This window comes from Rana temporaria, chromosome 7, assembly GCF_905171775.1.
Source record: "Rana temporaria chromosome 7, aRanTem1.1, whole genome shotgun sequence".
In the NCBI taxonomy this organism is placed as follows: Eukaryota; Metazoa; Chordata; class Amphibia; order Anura; family Ranidae; genus Rana; species Rana temporaria.
In genome coordinates, this window is record NC_053495.1 from 69,697,213 (window position 1) to 69,724,437 (window position 27,225).

Consider the following 27,225-nt stretch of genomic DNA (forward strand, 5'->3'; position numbering starts at 1 on the left):
AAGAATTTTTTTTAAGCTGGTGACTCTGTGCACTGCAAGAACAATCATAGCTGCAGTTCAGCCGCTTGATCGTTCTTACAGGTGGTGGGAGGGAACACTTCCGGGTCTGGGCCGTGCGCACATTTATGTCCCATTTCCGCTGTGATTAGACACAGAAGGGGGCTGAACGGCAGGTATAGTGGACTCAATGTCAGAAAGGGGTTTTTGGGACGTTGAGTGAGGCACAAGACACGTGGTAGGAGAAATTATAAAATTGTTTAAATAAACAAAGCATACCTCATAAACATATTATACATGGTTGATTCGATGTCTGCCGGCACCTGCCGATGCTTCAGTACACAGGCAGAACTGCGGTCTGCCTATGTAAACAAGGCAGATCGCCGTTCTGTCAGTACAGAAGGCATGGATCCTCTGTCTCTGCTAAGCAGGGGCACCCATCCATGCCTTCCCCTAGTACAAGCTCCCCTACAGCAATAAAGCACTAGTCAGGCACACATTAACCCCTTCCCAGCCAGTGTCATTAGTACAGTGACAGTGCATATTTTTTATCAATGATCACTGTATTAGGCCCCGTACACACGACCGGATCTGTCCGCTGGGATTTATCCGCGGATCAGTTCCAGCAGACAAATCCGGTCGTGTGTACGGCCTAGCGGACATTTTTCGGCGGACATTTGTCCAGCCGACCGTTTTCAAGCGGATAAAAATCTTAGCATGCTAAGAAATCTATCCGCTGGAAACCTGTCTGTCTGACTTATCCGGTCGTCTGTACAGACTCAACGGATAAGTCCGACCGATTACCATCCCTCGCATGCGTCAAAGTGATTTGACGCATGCGTGGAAGTATTTACCTTCCAGGGTCGCGCACGTCGCCGCGTCATCGTCACGGCGACAGCGCGGCCACGTCACCGCGTATGTTTTCCGCGGGGATTTTGATCTGATGGTGTGTACAGCCATCAGATCAAAATCCGGAGCAGAAATGTCCGAGTGAAACGGTCCGGCGGACCGTTTTCATCGGATATCCGCTCGTGTGTACAGGGCCTTAGTGTCACTGGTCTCCAAAAAGTGTCAGTGTCCCGACTGTCCGCCACAATTTTGCAGTCACGCTATAAGTCGCTGATTGCCGCCATTACTAGTTAAAGAAAAAAAAATATCCCATATTTTAAAGACGCTATAACTTTTGTGCAAACCAATCAATATACACTTTTTGGGATTTGTTTTATCATACATATTTAGCAAAATACATATTGGCCTAAATTTATGAGATAATTTGTTTTTTTCCCCATTTTGTATTGGACATGTTTTATAGGAGAAAGTAAAAAATATTGTTATTTTTTTCCAAAATTGGCAGGTTTTGTTTTGTTTATAGCGCAGAAAAAAATGCAGGTGATCAAATACCACCAACAGAAAGCTCTATTTGTGGAGAAAAAAAGGACTTACATTTTATTTGGGTACAGCGTTGAACGACCACGCAATTGTCAGTTAAAGTAATGCAGTACCAGATAGCAAAAAATGGCCTGGTCATGAAGTGGGGGAAAATCTTCTGGAGGGCAAGTAGTTAAATATAGATAAGAAATGTACACTCTAATAAACATACCTTAATTTTTAGCATGCCCAAAGTGGTCTGGAACAGGACCAGAGAGCCTTGGTAGAAGAATACATCCCAGATCCGTAACAGCAGTTTTATGTGCACCACACTGGCAAATGCAGTAAGGAACCAGTGCAAAGTGATGAGGGACAGCTCTGCAGGTCATGAGAAAAGACACACACAGTAAAGGCAATTTGTGCACAATATACAGAGATAATTACAGCAATAGAAAATCTTGCAGGTAAAGCACATGCCTTTAGGTCTACTTCAAATGCCTATAACAACGAGAATGACCAAGAGCTGTCATTCCTATACATAGATATACAAAGTCACTCACCAATATCATGTTCCTGTAAAAGCTTATCCAGCCGAGGAAGATACTGAACAATGAGGTGTCTGAGTACTCGCTGGTCTGTCTGAACACCTAGCAGTGTGGTGCTAAAATAGGATGCAGGCACCAGATCTTCTATAACAGCACACATCATCCAGAAGGCATCTTCTTCCTCCAAAAAGAGAAGCAAGCATGCAGCCACCTGCCAAAAAAGAAAAATCAAGGCTAATAAATTATAGGGATTGAGTCAAGCAGGAAGCAATTTATGTGTACATTTTACCTGTAAAATAGCATCAGCATAATGCTAGGTGTGAATGTGTAGCAATGGCAGTTTTACATGCAAAAATGTATTTGAACTGCAGTTAACCTACATCTGACCTGCTTCAAGTACACCTTGCAATTTATTCCACTGTCATGGGATGCAAAATCTTCTCTGATGCCAACAAAACCCCATTAACAAATGCCCCAAATTTTATTGAAATGAATATGATTTAGCAACAAGTAACTTTATGTGCCACGCCATCTAAACGGATATTTAATCGCTGTAGATGCTGGAGAATCCCACTCTTTTTGCATTTTTTAGGCCCCGTTTACACTTGCAGTTGGAGGGCAGTAAAAACATGTGAATGATTTGTGTGATTTTACATGTGTTACACACACACACACACACACACACACAATTCCTCCCTAAGCTGCAAATGCAGCAGGTGTGGACAGTACCAATTGTCAAGCATGACCCATTTAACTTAATGGGACCACACCGAGTGCAATGCATGCATTTTAGGGCTTAAAATCGGCGGAGGAAATGCAACATAATGTCTCCTCACTGCCTGTCAAACAAGTCCTAAATGTTATGTTCCAACTCGTCTACACCTATAAGAAAAAAAGATTTTTTAACTTGCCTGTAAATTCCATATTTTGAAGTAAAGTTCAGGACGTAGGCTAAATATTCATATGAGCTGGGCTACAGGTTGGTACCTTAAAATGATTGGACACTAGCAACATTTTTGAGAACATGCCCCCTGGGTGTCTCCTTTTAGGCTTGTGTCCTGTACTGTACTGCAAATTATGGTTCCTTTTATCTTAAAGTGTTATTAAAACCAAACATCTAATATTTCTGCTTACTAATCACTCGGTGAGGGGGCTGCATTCGTTTTTATTTCTTAGAATTTTTTTCCCCTCGGTTTTCACCTGGTGAGCCAGCAAGTAATACCTCCTGTATTAGAGTATCCCCACTCTGAGCGAAAGGGCACAGGGGCACCTTTATACAGCAGCACTGTCAGTCAGTGGCGAGGGGAGTGTTAAGCTGGCCATAGACTGTTTGAATCTCAGCCGGTTTCTGCTGAACTGGCCCAGGTTCAAACCATGTATGGGCACGCTGGATGTACCCAATTTGATCGATTGATCAACTTGGGTACAACCAGACTGTCAGATTTTACATGCGATTATGGCCAGCAGCTGTTAAAACCGCTAGCCATAATCACTGTGTTTTCCTGGCAGGGATCGATTCCCCTGCACCTCCGCCAGAAGAGCACAATGACTCTGTGGGAGGGATTCCTCAGTCAACACTGTGGTTTCAGGAAAGAAATTTGCTCTATGGTCAGTTTTAGATATAACAGATTTAGATACAGTACCAAATTGAAGCCAAACTTCAGCTAACGCTGCAGTTGTACAAGCAGTTACAGCAACAGCGTGTACATAAAAACATGTAACCTGATCGTTGCAAGCACTCGTCCGTGTAACCAACGGCTACATTTTCAGGAGAGCTTACAGACTTACTGGCTAGAACAGCAGATGAAAAGGAAATAATGCCTAAGAAAATGAAATGCATCACAATTGATAAGCTGCAATATCTACTTTTGAGATTAATACCCCTTTACTCATACAGCATAGGACACAGGATGTATATTCATAGACCCTGGGACATCCCTAAGCAAAGACTGACTGATGAGGGTGGGCAACAAGTCAAATTCAAACTATGACAATAGGCCCAACAATACCAAGAGTCAAGAGACCAAACCTTGGGGCCAAAAGCTGTATCCACACAAGATTGGTTGTCCACTGATAGAACTTTTAAAAAGGTATGAATAGAAGACAGGATGGTGATCTTACAAAGCTGAGCTGCTGAGCCTTTATGTCAGAATTCCCACTGATCTAGTGAAGTGAGTGCAGGCCACAGGTCTTTGAAAAAGAATACAAACCTGTCTTTTCAGACTGCTTAATGTCAAGTTTTGGTCAAGTCCAGTTTATAAGAAGGCCTGAATGCGAGGAACAGATAAATTTCTGGGATTGAAGCTCAAAGCATCTTTATTGCCCTGTGATCGTTTGCAGAGAAGTCCTTTAGAAGAAGGTACTCTAAATAACCTGTAACATGCCGTTCTTAGAAGGGCAAGAAGAGGTGCAAAAAAACTTTGGGAATACTCTGGGAGAAAAGGATAGGCCAAATGGCAGTGTGACAAACTGAGAAAGAAAATGGGGTTTGTGGCGCTACCTATACCCTGAAGGTTGATACCCACGTATCGCTCTTCATTGGGTGTTACTCCAATGGTGTAAGTGATGTAGAGATGTGTGAGTATACCACCTAAAGCACCTTAGAAAAATTATTCTAATAAAATACCATAAACATATCTATGTGCAATAAATTAGACATTTCATATTAAAGTGTCATAAAGTCCGTGATTGGTAATAAGCCAAAGTTTGTGCACCAACTCCCCTACCTGGGGGTGCACCTGTATCTTAATCCCTTAATAGTGTAAAATGTATAAATCGTAATTCATATACTGAAAAACGTATAAAGTGCATGTGCAATATAATAATTCACATAAGCTATAAAGTGAACAGTCCAAATTATCGTGAAGTGTTGTAAAGCAGCCAAAGTCTTTAGAAAGAGAGGGGACCTAGGAAGGGGAGCATGAAAAGTCACCTAGATATCTCTGCATTAACAAGCACCGGTCACTTTGGAACTTCTTTCTAAAGACTTTGGCTGCTTTACAACACTTCACAAATATTTGGACTGTTCACTTTATAGCTTATATGAATTATTATATTGCGCATGCACTTATTACGTTTCTCAGTATATGAATTATGTTTATTATTTATTAATGTTACACTATTGAGTTATTAAGATACAGGTGCTCCCTCAGGTAGGGGAGTTGGTGCACAAACGTTGGCTTATTAACAATCACAGACTTTATGGCATTTTAATATGAAATATCTAATTTATTGCACAGATAGGTTTATGGTGTGCTATTGGAAGATTTTTTCTAAGGTGCTTTAGGTGGTATACTCACACATCTATACATCACTTACACATGAAGAGCGATACGTGGGCATCAACCTTCAGGGTATAGGTAGCGCCACAAACCCCATTTTCTTTCTTAGTTTTATTTCTAGAGCCCCGGTAGGGGACTTATCAGGGGAGGCTGCAACCTACTTTGTGTCCTAAGCACGGATCTACATTTATTTTACTAAAACTGGAAGTGAATGTCTCCTATTGCAAAACATAGAAAGCACTGATGAGGTGGATAAATGGGAAAATGCAGATAGGCGTGTTGAATGTATACAGATGCAAAGTATTCCCCTTACTTTAGAGAGGCAATAACTGACACTGCGGATGTCAAGACATTTTTTGAAATATGAAGGTATCTGTTGAGATTTTAGGTTCAGGATAGGATGATTACCCTTGTTGGGTTTTGAGACTATAAAGAGGGTTGAACAGAATCATTTGAACCTGTACTCTAGAGGTACTGGAACTACTCAATGGAACAAAACATGGTTCAGGATATTCTGAAGATCTAACTGTCCTTGGCCAGATTTCTATTGATTTGAGGGAAGAGAGAGATTAGGAGGTAGAAAGAAAGAAAGGGTTGGGACTTTAAATGAGATGCGTGTTGATGCAAACAGTATGTAGAAGTAAATAAGTAAAATTGTATAGCGTAATAACCAGGCTTAAACTTACCAACCAAATTGCAAGCCGAATTCAACTGACTAACTTCGTATGTTAAAAACAGAGGATTGGTTGCACACATTTGCAAATATATGGATAAGCCACAGGCCGCTTACAAGGCTCTCTGTATTACTGTGGTCCTAACTAAACTTTTCTAGTTTCCTCAATGAGGCATACAAGTGCTAATGAGTAGATGGAGAGCAGGTGACTAGGGGTGTGTGTCACTTGCCAACCTCCATCTAAAATAGGTATGGCAATAAAAAGCACTGGAAAAAACGCATAAGGGTAAATGTATAAGCATCAAAATCGCATCTCCATCCCCATTGGTAAACATGGAAATGGGTTTGGGACTTTGAATGAGGCATGTGAATAACACATGCCTCCATCCCTTATGCGTTTTTTCCAGTGCTTTTTATTGCCATACCTATTTTAGATGGAGGTTGGCAAGTGACACACACCCCTAGTCACCTGCTCTCCATCTACTCATTAGCACTTGTATGCCTCATTGAGGAAACTAGAAAAGTTTAGTTAGGACCACAGTAATACAGAGAGCCTTGTAAGCGGCCTGTGGCTTATCCATATATTTGAAAAAGAAAAAAAGGGCCATTGAAAGCATTTCAAACTTTCTATCAGCAGAATCTTTTAACCACTTGCTTCCCCGCCCATAGTCAAATGACATCCACAGGAGGGATCGCCCATCCTGGGCGGGCGTCATATGATGTCCTCGGCTTCCCGGCCGTCTAGGGGGTGAACGCGCGCCCGCCGCGTCACTCGGGAGGCGATACGCGTGCTCGATGGCCGCGATGTTCGCCAGGCACCCGCGGTTGCCTGTAACAAAGCAGGGACGTGGATCTGTGTGTGTAAACACACAGACCCACATCCTGTCAGGGGAGAGGAGACCCATCGTGTGTTCCCAGTACAGAGGAACCCCGATCGGTCTCCTCCCCTTGCGAGTCCCCTCCCCCCTACAGTTAGACCCCTTTCACACTGGAGCAGTTTGCAGGCGCTATTGCGCTAAAAATACCACCTGCAAACCGACCCTAAACAGCCGCTGCTGTTTCTCCAGTGTGAAAGCCTTTAGGTTTTCACACTGAAGTGGTGCGCTAGCAGGACGGTAAAAAAAGTCCTGCTAGCCTCATGTTTGAAGTGGTGTGTATACCGCTCCTACCCATTAAAATCAATGGGATACCGCAGCTATACCGCCGGCAATAAGCCTCTGCAGAGACGCATCGCCTGCGGTTTTAACCCTTTCTCGGCAGCTAGCGGGGGGGGGTAAAAATTAGCGGTAAAGCACCGCTAAAAATAGTGGTGCTTTACCGCCACCGCAGCTCCCGCCCCAGTGTGAAAGGGTCCTTCGAAGCACTCCCTAGGTAACACATTTAACCCCTTGATCGTGTAGTGTTAACCCCTTCCCTGTCAGTGACATTTATACAATAATCAGTGCATTTTTTATAGCACCGATCGCTGTATAAATGTGAATGGTGCCAAAATAGTGTCAAAAGTGTCCGATATGTCCGCCGCAATGTCACGGTCACAATAAGAGGGTAAAACGCAGATTGCCGCCATTAGTAGTAAATAAAACAAATGCCATAAATCTATCCCCTATTTTGTAGATGCTATAACTTTTGCGCAAACCAATCAATATGCGCTATTGCGATTTTTTTACCAAAAAAAATCAATATATATCGGCCTAAACTGAGGGAAAAAAAAAATTAGATATAATAGCAAAAAGTATAAAATATGGTGTTATTTCTAAACTTGTTGCTCTTCTTTCGTTTATGGCGCAAAAAAATAAAAACCGCAGAGCTGATCAAGTACCACCAAAAAAAAAGCTCTATTTGTGTATGTGTGTGTGTGGGGGGGGGGGGGATTTGGGCACAGTGTTGCATGAGTGCGCAACTGTCAGTGTGACAGTGCTGAAAACTGAAAATTGGCCTGGGCAGGAAGGGGGTGAAAAACCTACGTTAGACTTACCAGTAACGGTATTTCTACGAACCTTCCAGGACGGCACCTGAGAGATGATGGCTCCTCCCCACAGGAAACACAATCACTTGACATTTTTCTATAAGTCCCCACCCTTCCCCTTGATCCTCAGTATGAATAAAAGTAATCCTGAACTAGTTCACAAGGGACATTATTCCGTATAGGTACTTACCACCTAACGTTTAGCTTATCTTTTCCCTCCACATAGGGCGGGAAGTAGGCCTGCCGTCCTGGAAGGTTCGTAGAAATACCGTTACCGGTAAGCCCAACGTAGGTTTTCTCCTATCACCTTCCAGGACGGCACCTGAGAGGATAATCGAGTAACCAACAGGCCTACTTTAGGGTGGGATCCTTGCCTGCAAGGTCTTTCTGCTAAATGTCAGAATCTGACTTTATTTCACCACCTCCACTCACTAGTGTGTGATGAAGGTAACCTAGCTGGATCCTGCAATTGACCTGCAGGTCTGCTCCACCTATGCCCTTGTCTCCTCTTTGGATGCAAGGTCTAGGTGGCACGCGCGTTTTTAAAGAAAAGAATTCTGAGAGCCTGAGTATTTTTTTTAAGATAGAAAGGTTGGCTGTGCCAAAATTCTAGCCATCGTGGTCGATAATGTCTGCAACTGCTGCATAGGACCATCAAAAGTTTAGAGATTTGTTCTGTGAAACAAGGAACTACTTTGATCAACCAAGGTAAAAACATCTGGTTTTAGGCCACTAGACTATTCAGGAGGTTTAGAAAGAAAAAAGGTCTTCTGACGGACAATCCTTGTGGGTCCCCTTTTTGTTTGCCATAGTCATGGTGAAACAAAGAAATAAACCCACTCAAGGATACTAGATTAAGGGAAGCCTATTCACTTGACTCAAATGACTGGACAGGTGTGTGACCAAGCAAGGCGTTTGGTGTGCTCCTGCACCTCCAAGGAGGGGTGGCTCCCCTCAGTTCACCTGCCCACCTTCATTCATCGGAATGCATGTGACTCTATAGCGAGGACACTTATTGGACAGTGTCAGGACCACAGGATGCCTTGGCTCATTCATGCGCCCGCCAATACGCGTGGACAACTCCTGTCTCCAACGCACACTGATAGACTGGTCAAAACGGCTGCTCTGCAAGCCAGTTGGCAAGTAGGTCTCATCCTGGTCATTCAACTTCTGGGTTTCTTCCCATCTGAATACTGACATGTCAGATGTGCAATTTTTCTATATACCCCAGGCTCCTTATAGCCCTGCGAGTCGATATATTAAACTACGCAGAAAGGAGCCTGTCACGAAATTGCGAGTAACCACTGCATTTAATGGTATATAACAGAAAAGAACAAAGGTGTCGGGGAAAGAAAAACTTTTCACCGCCCCCCATGTATAACACGCAGACACATTTTACCCTATTTTCTCAGGGTAAATACATGAGTGCCACACTCCAATAAAATACAGAATTCTGTAAATATCCAGTGTTTGAGGTCATGATCCACTCCAAGCACCAAGGAGTGTTAAGTTAAGCAGACCCCTACCATAAGGGACCAATGCTATAGTAGGAGTAAAAGACGAATATTGGTTATTCCCATCCAGTTCGTCCAAGGGGGTGACATGAAGGACATATACCGAGCTATAAACCTATCAGATCGGGAGAACTAGACAGAAAAGATTCTGATGCTGAATTTTTTTAAGCAAATAGCTCCAACCAGCGTAACCACTTTCCTACTAAAAAATCATGATAGGTGATTCTATGACCTCCTTCCAGTGTCCTATAACCCTACTGGGTTCAGGTCTAGGGAATGTCTCTGGCATGCCTAGAAGTAAAGGCCTGTAATCAGAAATCCTGTTCCTTCCATGTAACTGGAAAATAAGGTCTGAAATAAAGTGACCGAAATATCTCAGATATACAGGTCATAAATTTCCGAAGGGCAGCAAGCTCAGGCTTAATATGGAACACAAAACAGGAAGACCCCCCAGCCTTCACTGCTGTGTTTTCCGATATACAGACACCTGTAGGATAGAGAAGACACAAGCAACCTTAGGTGTGTATTTCTCATATGTAGTAAGATACCATATAACCTAAGTCCAGAGAAAGGACAGAAGCTCCAAATGTGAGCTTCTGATGCTTAATAGGTTATAGGTCCTACATCCAACAGAGAGGCCACTAGCCAATCTGGTGTTTTTCTGAGTAATTAAAACGCAGAGGACACAGACACCTTCTACTGCTGTGTTTCACTTATGTGCTGCGATCCAAGGTAATAGATTCAAGACAGGAGGACAAGAACAACTTTAGTGTTGTCTATTCCTGACTCTGACCATAATACGGTCTTCTAATCAACAGAAAATAATACTAGCACCTATAGTATATCTGATAAAAAATGCAGTCGCATGGCCAGTATGACAACAAAAAAAGGACATATGCGGCCTCAACCGTGTATTGCTGGTGTTATACTACCTGCAGTCATAACTAGCAGAGAGTGGCATTAGCACACTTCAGATAAACCATAGGGTATAGGACAAGGGACAGAAATGTTACAGACAGTAACATTGTATATTACCAACACCACACAGTCATATACCCGATAGAAACGCCACTAGCAAAAAAACTCAATGCTGTGCGTTTCTGGATAGTAATAGTATACCGTCATTGAACCCACAATACAAAGTTGTGCATTATTTTGATTAGAAAACTTGGACAGTTATATGACCAACAGAATGTTGCCGACAACTCAAAGTGTTACTTAATGCAACCTTGTCGGGTCATCTAATGAACAGAAATGTCACTAGCAAAAAAAGGACCCTTAAAGCAGTGCATATCTGAATTCATAAATATCATTACCAATAATACAATGTTATGCGTGTTTGATTAGCAAAATTGTAGAGACATATAACCAGCAGAAAAGTCGCTATCAGTAACTCAACGTTGTGCGTTTCTGATAAGCAATCGGGTACGGACATGTAACCTCCAGAAATTTTTACCAACAGTAATTCAATGTGGTATGTTTCTGAATAACAATAGTGTGTGGTTATATAATAGAGGTGTCACCGACAAATAAATGTCATGCTTTTCTGATGAGCAATAGTATACAGTCATGTATCATTGTATCCGACAAATTTTTACCAACAGTAATTCAATGTGGTATGTTTCTGAACAACAATAGTGTGCAGCCGACAATTCAATGTTCTGTGTTTGATAAGGAACAGTGCACCGTTACCTAATCAATTTTAGGCATTTCTGGTGAGTCATAGGATATTTATATAATCAGAAATGACACAAGATAAAAAACTCCCCATGTTGTGCATCTCTGATGTGTGGACAGACCAACAATCTGTCCTAGGCATAACCCGACTTCCAGATAATGATCCTTCCTCCCGGTGAAGGAGCATGGTAGTTCCAATAATGGAAATCCGAGGTGTGTGACTATACCACAGTAGTGGTAGCTGCTATCCTACTATTGCATAGGTCTGAGTAGGTGTAGCTGGTCCACACACAGGTGGGAGCGAGTCCAAGCCTTTAAGGTCTTAACAAGCACAGACTCGGAAATCAATTGGGTCTCTCATGAAGAGGTGACCATAATCTTAGGCTGGAGGCAAACACCTGTATGGCTGATTTTCATAGCTTTAGCACAGAGGTTTGCACCAGAGAAACTCCCAATTAAGGGTTGCAGGCTAGCATTTTATGCTTCTCACACCGCCCTAAGTGGTTTGTTGCCTTAGCCACAAGAGGTTTGATCAACTCTTACACCCTGACAGATCTAGCAGCAGTGTAAGGAAGAAGTGATAGGTTGGAACCTGGGAAGATGTTTGCAACCAATAAGCAACCCCCGCAAAGGTAATATACACACTAAGATGCCCCCTTGCTGGGCCTATCCTATAGGTTTAGGAGGTAACTTTTTTGGGGCTAAACCTCTAACAGCACCATTGTGAGCTGCCTGTCAGACTCATGGCAGGCTGGCTCTAATCCTTTAGGAATTAATGGAGTGAAACAACAACACCCTGGATTGAGCCTTGCTCAGCCCCCTCTAAGAGATCATTCTAGGGATTTCTATAATCTCTTCAGAGGCCTGTCTTGCCTGCAGGAGTCCAACCAGACCCTCTAGGGCGAGTCCTGTTCAGCTTGGCTTTCCATATCCTCCCTGTCCTCCTTAGGTTCCTCTACCTGGACTAGAGGGAATGACTGAGCGGGGGAAGGGCACTAGATTCCATTCGGACGAGGCCTTCCTGGGAGGAAATGTCTTCTCTAGGGATAAGCTCCTCTATGTCAGACCTTAGGTTACTGACTGCCTGGCAGCTTCATGGAAAGTTTTGACATTTGCCGGCCTTTCCGTCTGCATAGATGAGAGATACCCCATAATTGCAGGAGTCCCAAATATTTATTTTTAGAGGAGCTATGCCCTGTAGCGGCAGGAGACTGTTTATTTGGGGTCTCCTGGGATCCGCTGGGGGGTTTCTGCAAGACAAGAGATATACACATATGCATAATATTACTTTGTCCTCCCCCAGGACTGCAGGTTTGTACTGGGGAGGGGAAAGGGTAAGGTGAGAAGTAAAATCCAGTCCTGTTCTGGCTGGCTTCAGAATCTCAGACCCTGAAGTCCAGGACTCTCACTCCCTTCCCTCCTCCTTTTCCAAGGGGGATATGTACTCACTGTACCCCGACCTGGATCTGCCTGCAGTCACATTTGCCTTCATCTCCTCCTGTTCCATGAGGAGGTTTGGCTGGGTCTATGGCTGTCGGTACCTCTTGTAAGGGTTATGCGCGAGCCGACCCTTCTGCCGCCCACGCTGCTCTCCAGGCGTTCCCTCCGGGTTGCGCTGTGAGGCAAAAGCCTACTTCCTTTGATGCGGTTCCTGTTTTTCTCAGCGAGGCTTGGAGCGCAATGTTTCCAAAATAGGAAGCAATCCCCGGGAAGAGAGAGCGATTCAAATGGCGGCGTTTCTTCTGCACCATAGCGATGGCTAGCCTCCCCGCAGCTCAGAGCGCTGGTGCACGCCTGGGGCGACCTGTGAGTTGGACAAGCCTACAGGTTAGTTCAGCCCTCCCCGGCCTCCCTAGAACCTGGTTCAGCCCTCCCCGGTCTCTAGGTTTTTAAAACAAACGTCACGATGTGTTCGGGAGAAACACAATCAATACTGGAGGATCAAGGGGAAGGGTGGGGACTTATAGAAAAATGTCAAGTGATTGTGTTTCCTGTGGGGAGGAGCCATTATCTCTCAGGTGCCGTCCTGGAAGGTGATAGGAGAAAATGACGTTTTCATTTTTAGCAGGTCTCTTTATACCCAAAATGGACATGGCAAGACAGCGGAGATTCAAGTACGACACTGACAAGGCTTTTACGCATAGAAGTAAGCATAGCAAAACTGGCACGCCTATTGCGCAAAGCCATAACACCAGATGTAAAGAGCCTATGGGTAAGAAATCTTCAACGACCTCATTTTTTTTATAACAGAAAGATCAGCCTGCACAGGCCACAGTAATACAACAATTCAACTTGTGTGACATCACAGATCAGGTTACAAGATCAACAACAGTGCAATACATCAACTTATGTGGCATTACAGATCAGGTCTTGGGGGTCTGTATAGTCTACTGGTAACATCATCAAAGAACGACAGCGTGTGTCTAAATATAACACATCTCTAGAGACTCCCCCGATGTATAACCCCGTTCAATGTGGCAGTGTGTGTGCCGGTGGGAAGCCCGGAAAACGGTCCACCCACCTACGTGTGATGTCCCTGGTAAGGAGCCCCTCGGGGGCCAAAGTAAACGTCTCGTGTGTTCCTCGGCTAGGGGGGCCCTTGAGTAACTTGACCCATACAGAACCAATCTTCCCTTCATTTTCCAAAGAATTTTAGTAAGAGAGTAGGAAGGACAGGTACTGGTGTACCGTAAGAAAAGAAAGAAAAAAAAGAGAATCAGCAGGGGGGGGGGGGGATATCCTGGGTGGTGCGGGCAGGGGCACGCACTAAACGGTGTCTCCTGCTTGCTCTTCCCTGAGGCTCTGTCCTTCAGAGCAGTATTTAAAGCGGGGTTTCCATTCCGTTTTTCAATTTTTAAAAATATGTCCTTTCATCTTGCTTTCTTTCAATTTCTATAGTATTACTTACTGCGTTTAAAAGGCCCGCCGATTCCTTCCGGGTATAGTGTGGATGGCGCTTTCTGACGGGGCACCCGTCCCGCCCCTATCTGCTGCAGCGCCGTACATCACTATGGCAACCCATCAACAACAAGCCGGGACGATCATACAGCAGGCCAGTACCGGCCCGTGGCCACCATCGGAGCAAGAGGTGAGCCCTGTCATGAACCGCAGTATAGTTAGCAGCCTGTACTGTATGTATTCTGTCATTTCTCCCGATGTCAGCCTATTAGTAAGGCAGGGGGCGGGACGGCTACAGATCGTCACAGAGAGCGAGAGCTGCCAAACTTACACATGTTATTATGAAGAGTCTCTTGCTCTCTGTCACGATCTGCAGCTGTCCCGCCCCCTGCTTAGCTAATAGGCTGACATTGTCTAATAATAATAATGCGATTCTTGTACAGGGGAGGCATAGGGGAGGTGCACGGCTGAATGACTCATCATTTCCCAGGAGCATTAGCGCGGTTAGGAGCCAAGGTGGGTGACGTCAGGATCCTAGGTGGATAGGAAGGCAGATTTCGTGGACCGCATAGCAACAGGCATTTCAAGGTGGGCTTGCACCCAAGGGTACTTGGGTAACTCAGTCAAGTAATTGCCAGACCATTGTTCTTAATTTTTACTGACTGGAATGGTACCAGCTGATTGGAGAAAAGCCAATCAAACCAACCAATATTTTAAAAAGGGACAAAATACATCCCTGGGAATTATAGACTAGTTAGCCTAACATCAATAGTATGCAATCTCTTGGAGGGGATAAGGGACTATATACAAGATTTTAGAAATAAAAACTGTATCATTAGCAGTAATCAGCATGGATTCATGAAGAATTGTTCTTGCCAGCCCAATCTATTAGCCTTCTATGAGGTGGTGAGCTGTCATTCTAAGGCCCGTAGACGTGGTGTATCTGGATTTTGCAAAAGCGTTTGACATAGTTCCCCATAAATTTACTGTACAAAATAAGGTCTGTTGGCATAGACCATAGAATATGAATACATGGATTGAAAACTGGCTACAGGGGCAAGTTCAGAGGGTGGTGATAAATGGGGAATACTCAAGGGTGGGAAGTGGGGTCCCCCAGGGTTCTGTGCTGGCACCAGTTTTGTTTAATTTGTTCATAATGTTCATAAATGACCTGGAGGATGGGGTAAACCAGCTTAATCTCTGTATTGGTGGACGACACCAAACTAAGCAGGGCAATAACTTCTCTGCAGGATGTGGAAATCTTGCAAGAAGATATGAACACATTAATGGGGTACATTGCAAATGAGGTTCAATGTAGAAGATTTTTAAATAATGCATTTGGGTGGCAAAAATATGAATGCAATCTACTCACTAGGGGGTGAACCTCTGGGAGAATGTAGGATAGAAAAGGACCTTTGGGGTCCTAGTGGATGATAGGCTTAGCAATAGCAAACAGAATATTGGCATGCATTAAAAATGAGATTAACTCCAGGATAAAGTGATAATTCTCCCACTCCAACAAAACTTTAGCCCGGCCTCACCTGGAGTATGCTGTCCAGTTCTGGGCACCAGTCCTTAGGAAGGATGTACTGGAAATGGTGCGAGTACAAAGAAGGGCAACAAAGCTTATAAAGGGTCTGGAGGATATTAGTTATGGAGTATATTAGTTATGAAGAAAGGCTAGGAGCACAGAACTTATTCTCTCTGGAGAAGAGACGCTTGAGAGGGTATATGATTTAAAATTACAAATACCATAATGGTGACCCCCACAATGGGTATAAAACTTTTTTACGGAAGGGAGTTTAATAAAACACGTGGCCACTCACTAAAATCTAAAGAAAAGGGTTTAACCTTAAACTGCGTAAAGGGGTCTTTACTGTAAGAGCGGCAAAGATGTGGAATTCTCTTCCACAGGCAGTGGTTTCCACGGGGGGGGGGGGGGGGCATCGGTAGTTAAAAAAATATTAGATAAGCACCTGAACGACCGTAACATACAGGGATGTTGTAATACTGTAATGTAATACTGTAATAATGTAATGTAATACAATACAATGTAATACTGACATATAATCACACACATAGGTTGGACTTGTGTCTTATTTCAACCTTGCCTACTATGTAACTATATAACTATTATGGGCCCCCAAATCTACCTCTTGCAGAGAGGTCATCACTGAACAGACCAAGCCTATCTGAAACAGAAGGATGCCCAGCGGATTGAGATCTAAAAAAAGACCTTATGTCCCTATTCAGTTTTGAAACTGCTACCATTTAATAGTTTTACAATAATGAGCTCATAACTTTTGCTCCAAGACCCAACGCAAGGCAAAGACTGATCAGACTAAGGAAGGAGCGAACCAACTCAGACTGCGCTAAAATCTTATGGTCCAAATAACTCTCAAACACAGAAACCTCAGATGCCTCCCTCACTTAGGAGGGAAACCTGGGCAGTCTCCCATCTAAATACTAACCCTGACGCCATTGGTCCAACAGATGTGAACATTGCCAGACCACTGAACCTGAGGCGGTGTACCTGCCTCAGCCTCCTAAGTTATTTAGCTAGTCTAAAGCCTCGTACACACAATTGGATTTTCCGTGGGCCAAGCCCTTGACTTTTGTCCAAAGGGCATTGGCCGTTAACTTGTATTGCATACAAACAGCAAAGAATTGTTGGCACACACATATACGAAAGTACATGGTTTGTCAGCTCTTTAGCGCCGCCCTTTGGGCAACTTCTGCTATAGTTGTGTTATGGTGAGCATTGCTTCGGAGCATGCGTGTTTGTACTTTGGATTTTTTTCTGACAAGTCCGTGTACACACGATCGGAAAATCCGACATCACACATTTGTTGTTGGAAAATTTTAAAACATGCTATTCCACATTTTTTGGCGAAAAATCCGAAAAACTCGATGTCCGTCAGTGTCCCGTGATCGTGTCACGGAGCTGAAGAACTGGGTTTTTTTTTTGTGCTCTCATCGGGAGAAGCATTCAGTGACGTATCACTCATAGCCATGCCCCCTAACAGTTAGAAGCACTCCCTAGGACACACTTAACCCCTTCAGCGCCCCCTACAGGTTAACCCCTTCACCGCCATTTTTATAGTAATCAGTGCAGTTTTATAGCACTGATCGCTGTAAAAATTACAATGGTCCCAAAATGGTGTCAAAAGTGTCCGCTATAATGTCGCAGTCACGATAAAAATCGCTGATCACCACCATGACTAGTAAAAAAAATATATATTAATAAAAAATGCCATAAAACTATCCCCTATTTTGTAATCGCTATAACTTTTGCGCAAACCAATCAAACGCATATTGCAATTTTTATTTACCAAAAATATGTAGAATATGTTTCGGCCTACACCGAGGGAAAAAAAATGTTTTAAATATATTTTTGGGGATATTTATTATTGCAAAAAGTAAAAAATATATATATATATTTTTTTTCAAAATTGTCGCTCTATTTTTGTTATAGCACAAAAGATAAAAACCGCAGAGGTGATCAAATACCAAAGAAAGAATCACAGAGATGGAAGCCTTAATCAAAATTTCTACCCAACTCACCATGCCAGTGCCTTGGCAATACCCAATATCTGGGTACAACCACGCCAGTCCGCGAAGCACTCTTCTGAGACGAGGCACACCTACACTTTGCAGATTGGAGAAACAAGCATTGCTGGGCATCGTTCTAAGCAGGTCCTTTTCAATCTAAAATGTAGGAGAGGAAAGATTTGGTCAGCTGTCATTGCATCTTTTTCTTTAAAGTTTCATTTACAACATTTAGAACATTACTCAACAAATGTATGCACTTATTTAAAAGGGACACTAAAAGGTCATACGTGCCTCCTCTGTTCAGTTGGTTTTGCACAAAGTGGCCTGATCCTCCTCTTCTGGGGTCCCTCCGCAGTGCTCCTGGCTCCTCCCTGCATCAAGTGAACCATCTGAGAAGCGGTCTCCTTCGGGGGAACCGGTGCGGGCACGCTCCCGTGTCCTGCTGCTGCATCCATAGACATAGATAGCAGGACTCAGCACCGCCCCCCCCCCCCCCTGGCCGCATCATTGGATTTGATTGACAGCAGCTGGAGCCAATAGCCGCACTGCTATCAATCCATTCAATCAAGAGCAGAGACAGCGGCCAGAGAGCGTGTGTGAATCTCTGTCGTGGGAACAAACGGGCTCAGGTGAGTAAAACAGGAGGGCTAAGGGGCTGGTGCACTACAATAGGTTTTTCACTTCAATGCATAGAATGCATTGAGGTGAAAAACCGTGAGTGTTAACAACCCCTTTAATGCATTACTTAACCACCTGCCACCCGCCCACCGTCAAATGACGGCTGGGCGGTGCAGCTCTTGTTCTGGGCGGGTGTCATGACATCCTCGGCTTCCCGAACCTCTAGGGGGCGCGCGCTCACAATTGCCCGGTAACAGAGTAGGACCGTGGAGCTGTGTGTGCAAACAGATCCACGCTCTGTCATGTGAGAGGAGACCGATGGTGTGTTCCTATTACAGAGGAACACTAATCGGTCTCCTGCCCTTGTAAGTCGTCCCGCCCCCCCCCAGTTAGAATCACTCTCTGGGAAACACAATTAACCCCTTGATCGCCCCTAGTGTTAACCCCTCCCCTGCCAGTCACATTTTTACAGTAATCAGTGCATTTTTATAGCACTAATCGCTGTATAAATGTGCACGGTCCCAAAATAATGTCAAAAGTGTCCGATATGTCCGCCGTAATATCGCAGACACGATAAAATAAAAAATTAAATCGCTGAGGTGATCAAATACCACCAAAAGAAAGCTCTATTTGTGGGGTACAGTGTTGCATGACCGCGCAACTGTCATTCAAAGTGTGACAGTTGAAAGCTGAAAAATTGCTTGGGCAGGAAGGGGGTTTAAGTGCCCAGTATTGAGGTGGATAAAGAAGTTACAAAACATTTAATTGAGTACAGTGCAGTTGCAATACTACATATACATTCCCTCACATTTCATTGCCCTTGCAGGAGAATATCTTTCATCAATTATTTCAACATAATAATAAAATCAATATCAAAAATAAAAAAAACCACAACACGCAGCATTTATCCCCAATCATTCTTACTGTACTGGTGTAGTTTATCCCCTCCATGCATCATCTCAGTCTTTAGGCCGTCATGGGATTGCCTATGCAATTTGCCCGTATCTTCCCATATATTTCCTTGTGTCCTCTATTGCAATATGCCTCTCTGTATAATGGTAGATTACTATTTACCAGATTTTTCCAGTGGATCAATGAGGGGGCATTCGCCTTTTTCCAGTTTAGCACTATTGTTTTCCTTGCGTAGAAAAGCAATAAAACCTACCCGTGTTCTTTTTACTGTTGAAACAATGTCTTTTCCTATCAATCCTAATAGGCATATAGTCGCCTTCTGAGCTACTGAGACTGTTGTTGCAATTACTCTCAGTAACTTCTTCCAAAATATCGCTATCTTTGGACAAGTCCAAAATATATGTATACAATTCCTCGGAGTGCCGACACATCTCCAACAATCCTCGGGGCTCGACTGAAATATATTATGTAATTTATACGGTATATAATAACTTCTATGTGTTATCTTGAACTGTATCAGCCTATCACAAAGTGATATTAGTATCTGTTGCGACTTTCTCCAGATCTCTTCCCAGTTCTCCTCTACCAGTTCTGGAACATCTCTTTCCCAGCATTCCCCAAGTTTACTCATATCTGATGGTACTATCTTTAATAGGAGTGTATAGAGAACTGAAATCGCCTTCTTTTTGCATTTCTTCCTGATCGTTTGTTCCAAGTCTGATTCTATTTGAGGTATGCCATCAGGAAACTGGGCTGATAGGGCATGTGCCAGCTGTCTGTATCGAAATTTATAACTCTGGTATATTCTTGTCTTGTTTTATTTCTACAAATGAGGCAATTCTATCATCTTTTATTACCTGCGATAACTTTTAATTCCAAATTTGGTCCATGCCCCAGGCTCCAGCATGGAGTCCAGATGTGAAAGCTCTGGGTTCCTCCATAAGGCCCCTTTCACAGGAACTGCTGTTTTTCCGCAGCTAAAAGCATTTATGTTTTGCTGGAATTCAAGACTCCAGGCACAGCGATCAGCTGCATTTGTACAGTGCTTTTAGCTGCGGTTGCATTTACCCGTGGCACGATATTGAACGAGGATCCGACTTGGATCCCTGCCAATACCAAGCACTGTGTTTGGTATGAATCTTGAGGGGGAACTCCACGTCAAATTTCAAATAAAAAAAACGGTATGGGTTCCCCCTGCAGGAGCATACCAGGCCCTTGGGTCGGCTATGGATTTTAAGGGGAAACACCGTACGCCGAAAAAACAGCGTGGGGTTCCCCCAAAATCCATACCAGACCTGTATCCCAGCCCGGCTGGTCAGGAAAGGGGGTGGGGACGAGCGAGCACCCCCCCTCAACCGTGCCAGGCCGCATGCCCTCAACATGGGGGGTAGGTGCTTTGGGGCAGGGGGGCGCCCTGTGGCCCCCCACCCCAAAGCACCTGTCCCCATGTTGATGAAGACAGGCCATCTTTCCGATAACCTTGGCCATTGGTTGTCGGGGTCTGCGGGAGGGGAGCTTATTAAAAGGAGGCTCCCATATTCCGATAACTAATGAGTATGGTCTGGTTCTCTTCCACTGGGGGGGCGCTTTCTTCTTTAGCTCTTTTACAGCGGCCGCTTCCCGGGCTTTTTTTTTTTTTTTTTTTTAAATCAGAAAAGATTTTATTTTGAAAAATAAAAAAGAAGTACAGTAGCAGTACAGAATACCAGGAATGTACAACACAAATAGGCAACCAAAAGGAGATAAGAACCTTCACGGGCTTCCCAGGCTTTAACGTCTTCTGCCAGGGGGGTTCTGGTCTTCACCGCCGTCTGGTTCTTTTCCGCTGGGGGCCCCGCTCTCTTCTTTAGCTCTTTTACGAGGGGGGGGGGTGCCCAGGCTTCTGTCGCCCTCTGCTTCTCTTCTTCGATGTTGACACCATGCTTCCTTTGCCCAGAGCATGATGGGACCGTGACGTCATAAGAGGCCTATATAAATCGGTGCGAGCTGCGCACACGGCATTACAGCGGGAGGAAGAAGAAGTAGGCGACAGAAGCCAGAGCACCCCCCCTCGTAAAAGAGCTAAAGAAGAGAGCGGGGCCCCTGGCGGAAGAGAACCAGACAGCGGTGAGCAACTGCCGAAAAAATACCAAGCCATTGACTCGGATTTAAAGCACCGGTGCAAGATGGGGGTACTTGAGGACAAGATTGAGAACCACTGCAGTATGGGATAATACCTATCCATGTTTAAACAGTTTACTTTAGATGGATCTTTAACAATTGCTGTACTGGTGTGGTGTTCCTAAAGGAACTAGAATGGCCATACCTTGTGCACTAAAGTTATATTTTTCAGCTCTGATTATTTTAGGACATGCTCCATTGGTTGTATATTGACCTGATTGATTTTTTTTTTGCCCAGCGGTTATGTACCCCGAGAAGTTTTTTTTATCTGTACTCATGGATAATTACGACTTGAACTTGGTAAAATTTTTCTTTTGTCTCCATGTAACATGTTATATTGTGAAATCTAATAAACTTTGATTAACCATTTAACAACCGGGCCATAGCCAAATGAATGCTACAGCACAGCTGGATAACTGGGAGGGTGTACTATGACGTCCTCCCAGAATGGCGCACACACGGGACTGTCCGTGCTTGCCGGGTTCACGGGACCCCGGCGTGTCACAGATCGACGTAAAAAGCCAATGACAGCAGCCCTTTACCGCGTGATCGCTCCGCCCAATAACGAAGCAGCCACAATGTTCAACTCTCTCCTCACACCGATACAGCATGTGTGGAGAGGAGAGAGATCATGTACCCAGCTACGTTTTTGCATTTTTACTGTGCCCTGCAGTGCCACTACAGTACCATCAGTGCCCATAAGTGAGTGCTCGTCAGTACCACCCTATCAGTGGATCCTCATCAGTGCACCTGCCACCCTCAGCACTGATCGGTGCATCCAGCAGTGTAGCCTCGCCAGCACCCAGCAGTGCAGCCTCATCAGTGCAGACACATCTGTCCTAGTTTCCCTATCACACCACAGTCACCAGTATGGCGACATTTTTTTTTCCAGTGGGGAGGAATTCCAGGGAGGAGCTCTCTGAGTCTGTTTCTGCAGTGGGTCTGCTACAGAACCGGAGGATGTAAAAAGAAGGTGTTTTGGCAAGTAGCAGCAGTCTACTACAAGTAGAGCAGTGGCATCAACCAAAAGAAAAGAAATAGGTCCCCTGCTCACTAAATAACAAACACTGTGTAGTGTACTGAATCCTAACACAGTATCCCATTATTTGCGGTCTCACCAATATGATGCGGTCTCCGTTGGCCAGAATATAGTACAAAAACACACCCCCCGGAGAGGGAGAAAAGAACCCCCCAGATAAAGACCCACGGGTGGACCACGCCGCATGAAAGAATGGAAAATGTATTAGGTACAAAAAATTGATTTGCATAAAAAACACAGGCACTCAAATCCCATAACCAGCACCCAATATATTTAAATTAATAAGACAACGTTGTCTATATTACAACTACAGCCATGTCATAAGGTTCATGCATGCGGTACTATAGCAGGGACATCAACTGGACATATATACGATTCAGTTGATTACACTGAAAACTGCTGGCTCGGCCAGATGGGCTGGCCAGATCCCCTGCTGGGGAATGTACTAGAATAGTAATGGATATAGCTGTGTGCAGGGGCTCATCTAGATGAATAGCATTAGACACTACTAAAACAGCTCATATGGACAGAATTCATCCTGTAATGAAAGGTCTGTTGTTGCAAAGCAGTCAATGAAGTAGGTCAGTCACACTTGAAGCCACTCCAGGGCTCCTCCCACGGTGGGGACATGGATAGATGCGGTTAATGCCGTTTTGCCTCTGTATAAACTGACGTACTTGAACAGGGGGTGTCCTCTGAAGTTTGAGCGTGTGTGGGGACCATGGACCAACCCTTTGATTCTGGCATGCATTGGAGTCCTTGTTTGGCTGTGGACTCCCCCCTGCCCTGCCCTGCCCTCTTCCCCTACTCACGCTTTTAGTTCTGCTGACCGTATTGATGTGTTGCATCTCTCCTGCTAACTCATATGCTCAATGTATTTTGTTTTCTGTATTATTTCTTTTACTTTCTTTCTGATTTTTGTATTGTGCCTTGTAACATTTGCCCATCAATAAAGACTAACCTTGTTGTAAAAAAAAATAAAAAATACTGCAGCTGTTGACTTTTAGGCCTCATGCACACTGGACGTTTTTACAGCAGCTGTTTTTGGCAGTAGATGTTTTTTTCTACAGTCAAACTCTCCATCATGTTATCCCATGTGTCCATGCACACATAGGCTGTTATAAGCAGTTTTGGGCAGTGGCGTTGTTGAGCAGTAAAAAAAAAAAAAAAACTAGTGGGTTCTGAGAGACGTTTTTTCAGCTGTAAAAAACGCTCTAACACTGATAAACGCAGATAAACGCTCAGAAACGTCACTCACCAGTGTTTAACGTTTTTGATCCATTGAAAAAAAAAAAATGTTAAAAAAAAAAAAACGCTAACGCGGAAAAACGCTAAAACCGCTATTAAAAAAACATTGAAAACAGATGAAAAAAGTTGAAACTCACTGCAAAGCTACTGGCGTTTTTAGAACGTTATTTTAACGTCCAGTGTGCATGAGGCCTAAATATATGGACACTTACCTGTCCAGGGTGCCCGCAATGTCGGCACCCGAAGCCGATCTCTCCCTCGGGTGCTGCCGCTGCCATTTTCGGTAAGGGAATCAGGAAGTAAAGCCTTGCGGCTTCACTTCCTGGTTCCCTACTGTGCATGCGTGAGTCGTGCCACACGATCCCATTGGTCCCTGCTGTCTTCTGGGACCTGAGCGTCTCCCAGGAGACAGCGGGGGGTGGAGTAGGCCCCAGATGTGGCGTAGGTCACCAGTGTCACTGCAGTGATCTATGCCTGGAAGAGGGAGCAAATACCTGGGATTACGCAGGTATCTGCTCCCTCCTCCCCCCTGAAAGGTACCAAATGCAACACCGGAGGGGGGGAGGATTCCGAAAAGCTGAAGTTCCATTATTACTCTGCTAAGTAATAAGTGATACAGAAAATGTCTTAAATTTTAACATTTATTTTAAACACAAGCCTCCAATCAGTGCACTTGTATGTATTATTTAGATTAAAAAAAATTATATTTATATATCTTAAATACAGAAAAAACGGTAATCAAAACTTTTGGACGGAAAAAAAAATGGGCTGTGTGTTTTTTTTTTTTTACTCGTTAAAGCGTATTTTTTTTTTAAAAAAAATGCATTTGAAAGACTGCTGCGCAAATACTGTGTGACATAAAATATTGCAACAATCGCCATTTTATTTCCTAGGGTCTCTGCTAAAAAAAATATATATAATGTTTGGGGGTTCCAAGTAATTTTCTAGCTGAAAATACAGAATTTGTACTTGTTGTAAGCAACAAGTGTCAAAAAAGATTTAGTCTTTAACCACTTCAATACAGGGCTTTTATACCTACCTCCATACCAGGCCTATTCTGGCACTTCTCTTCTACAAATCATCATTCTTTTGCTAGAAAATTACTCAGAACCTCCAAACATTATAGATGTTTTATTTAGCAGACACCCTAGGGAATAAAATGGCGGTCATTGCAACTTTTTATCTTGCACAGTATTTGCGCAATTTTTCAAACGCCTTTTTTTTTGGAAAAAAAATGGTTTCATGAATTAAAAAACAACAAAACAGTAAATTTAGCCCAATTCTTTTGGAAAATATGAAAGATGATGTTACGCCGAGTAAATAGATGCCTAACATGTCATGCTTTAAAAATTGCGCACACTCATGGAATGGCGCCAAACTTCGTTACTTAAAAATCTCCATAGGCAACGCTGTAAATTTTTTTACAGGTTACCAGTTTAGAGTTACAGAGGAGGTCTAGTGCTAGAATTGTTGCACACGCTCTAACGCACGCGGCGATACCTCACATGTGTGGTTTGAACAACGTTTACATACGTGGGCGGGACTTACGTTTGCGTTCGCTTCCTAGCGCGAGCTTCCGGGGACAGGGGCGTTTTATTTTTTGGCATGGGGGAGCCCGGAGAAGCACCGGTGGGCGGCGGGAGGGGGTGTCCCCTCCTGCCACCTATAAGAACGATCAAGCGGCGGAACCGCCGCTATGATCGCTCTAATGGTGCGCAGGATCGCCGCCGGAACACAATGATATCTGAAAGATGTCTCTAGCTGCAGGCATCATTCAGATATCACCGCACAAAGTCCAGGACGTTATATGACGTCCATCCAGGATAGGAGATCCCCTTTGTGGACGTCATATGACTATGTGTGGTATTGAAGTGGTTAAATGGTTAAACAGAGAACTCCTAAACGCGGAGTTCATTCCTTTGATGTTTAAACATTTTTAGGTAGATTCAGGTACACAGGAATATCTTTAGGGCGGCGTAGCCTAGCCTGTTTAGGCTACGCCGCCGTAAATTAGCTAGGCTAGTAATTTTTTTCAATCTTCTTACCTGCTAATCTACGGCGGCGTAGCCTCAAACAAGCGGGCGTAAGGGCGCCTAATTCAAATGACTTGGAGGGGGGCGTGTTGTATGGAAATGAGGCTTGACCATGTTTTTTGACGTTTTTTTACACTGCGCATGCGCCGGGCGCCTACATTTCCCAGGGTGCATTGCGGCTAGGTACGCCGTACGGGCCTATTGATTTCGACGTGGATGTAAACAACGTAACTCCCGATTCGCGGACGACTTACGCAAACGGCGTAAAAAATTCGAACCTCGCGGTGGGAATGGCGGCCATACTTTAACATTGTTATTCCACCTCATAGGTGGAATAACTTTAGGCCGCCTAAGGCCTTACGGAAACGACGTAATTCGACTGCGGCGGGCTGGCGTACGTTCGGGAATCGGCGTAAAAGCTCATTTACATAATCTACGCCGGCCGCAATGGAAGCGCCACCTAGCGGCCATCCGAAAAATTGCAAGCCAAGATAGAACGGCGCAAGCCGTCCTATCTTAGCTTTGTTTAAGCGTATCTCTGTTTGAGCATACGCTTAAACATACGGCGGCGTAGATTCGGAGTTAATTCGGCTTATCTACTGATAAGCCGGCCTAACTCTTTGTGAATCTAACTGTTTGTATCTTATCTCTGACTTGGCTGGCTGCCCAGGAGAGAGAAGTCGCTTCCACGGAAAACTTCTCAGGCAACTTGCATTGACTTCCATTACAGAAGCTGTTTGCAAGTCGCGCTGCTGAAGTTTAATCGTCTTTTTTTACAGCACAATCAAGCCAAAAGAAAATAAAAAAAATAAAAAAATCAAGCCAATACCGATTAATTAAAAAACACCAAATATCGGCCGATATATCGGTCAACCTCTAAAAGAAACTGAGGCTGCATACTGCAGGGAGGAGAGTTATGTCTGGAGGGACTGCCCCCTGGGCGGGGCTGTTCCAACTCTGTTAACCACTTAACAACCGCCGCGTGTATATATACACGTCGGCAGAATGGCACATATACGTACCTGTACGTGCCTGCCTTGACATGGGTCAGGAGTCCGATCGAGACCCCCCCCCCCCCCGTACATGCGGCGGTTTCCCTAGCTCTGGGAGCGATCCGGGATAAGGGGGCGGCTGTTCGTTTCTGGCTACCCCCTCGCTCCCAGCTAATCACCTTCAACTTCTGCCTGTGTAACTGTAAACACAGGCAGAGGAAGTGATGTAATTTCTCCTCGTGTCGATCTTTTCGTCCGACACAGAAAAGAGAAGACATCTAACAGTGAGTTGCACCAAGCACCACACTGACACCAGTACACACAGGCACATAAACCCCCCAGTCACCCCCCCAGCCCCCTGTCACAGTGTCACTGATTGCAGCGATCATTTATTTTCTGATCACTGCATTTAGTGTCATTTGTGACAGAAAAAAGTGTTAGGGACATTAGCCTTAGGCCCCTTTAGGTTCAGGGTAGCCCCCTACCCCCCCCCTAATAAAGGTTTAACTCCTTGATCACCGCCCTAGTTAACCCTTTCACCCCCTATTGCCAGTGTCACTAAACAAACGTTTTTCTGATCGCTGTATTAGTGTCGCTGGTGCCGCTAGGTAGCTAGTTATTTTTTGAGGTTCGCCGCCAGGTTTTTATAGCGTTAGGTACCCCCATAAATTTTCTAAATAAAGGTTTAACCTCTGATTGCCCCTAGAGTTAACCCTTTCACCAGTGATCACCGTATAAGTGTCACTGGTGAC

The 27,225-nt window shown here is 44.2% G+C and overlaps 1 protein-coding gene across 6 annotated transcripts in view; it reads right to left on the minus strand.

Annotated features, from left to right (window-relative positions):
• Positions 1-27,225, minus strand: part of SGSM3 (small G protein signaling modulator 3) — a 439,637-nt gene that overhangs the window by 220,453 nt on the left and 191,959 nt on the right. For all 6 annotated transcript variants that reach the window (XM_040359570.1, XM_040359574.1, XM_040359572.1 and 3 more), the window contains 3 exons: positions 17,484-17,627; positions 1,926-2,121; positions 1,598-1,743 (listed from right to left, as the gene is read on the minus strand). In XM_040359570.1, coding sequence (XP_040215504.1) covers positions 1,598-1,743; positions 1,926-2,121; positions 17,484-17,627 — 486 coding nt within the window. The remainder of the gene's footprint in view (positions 1-1,597; positions 1,744-1,925; positions 2,122-17,483; positions 17,628-27,225) is intronic.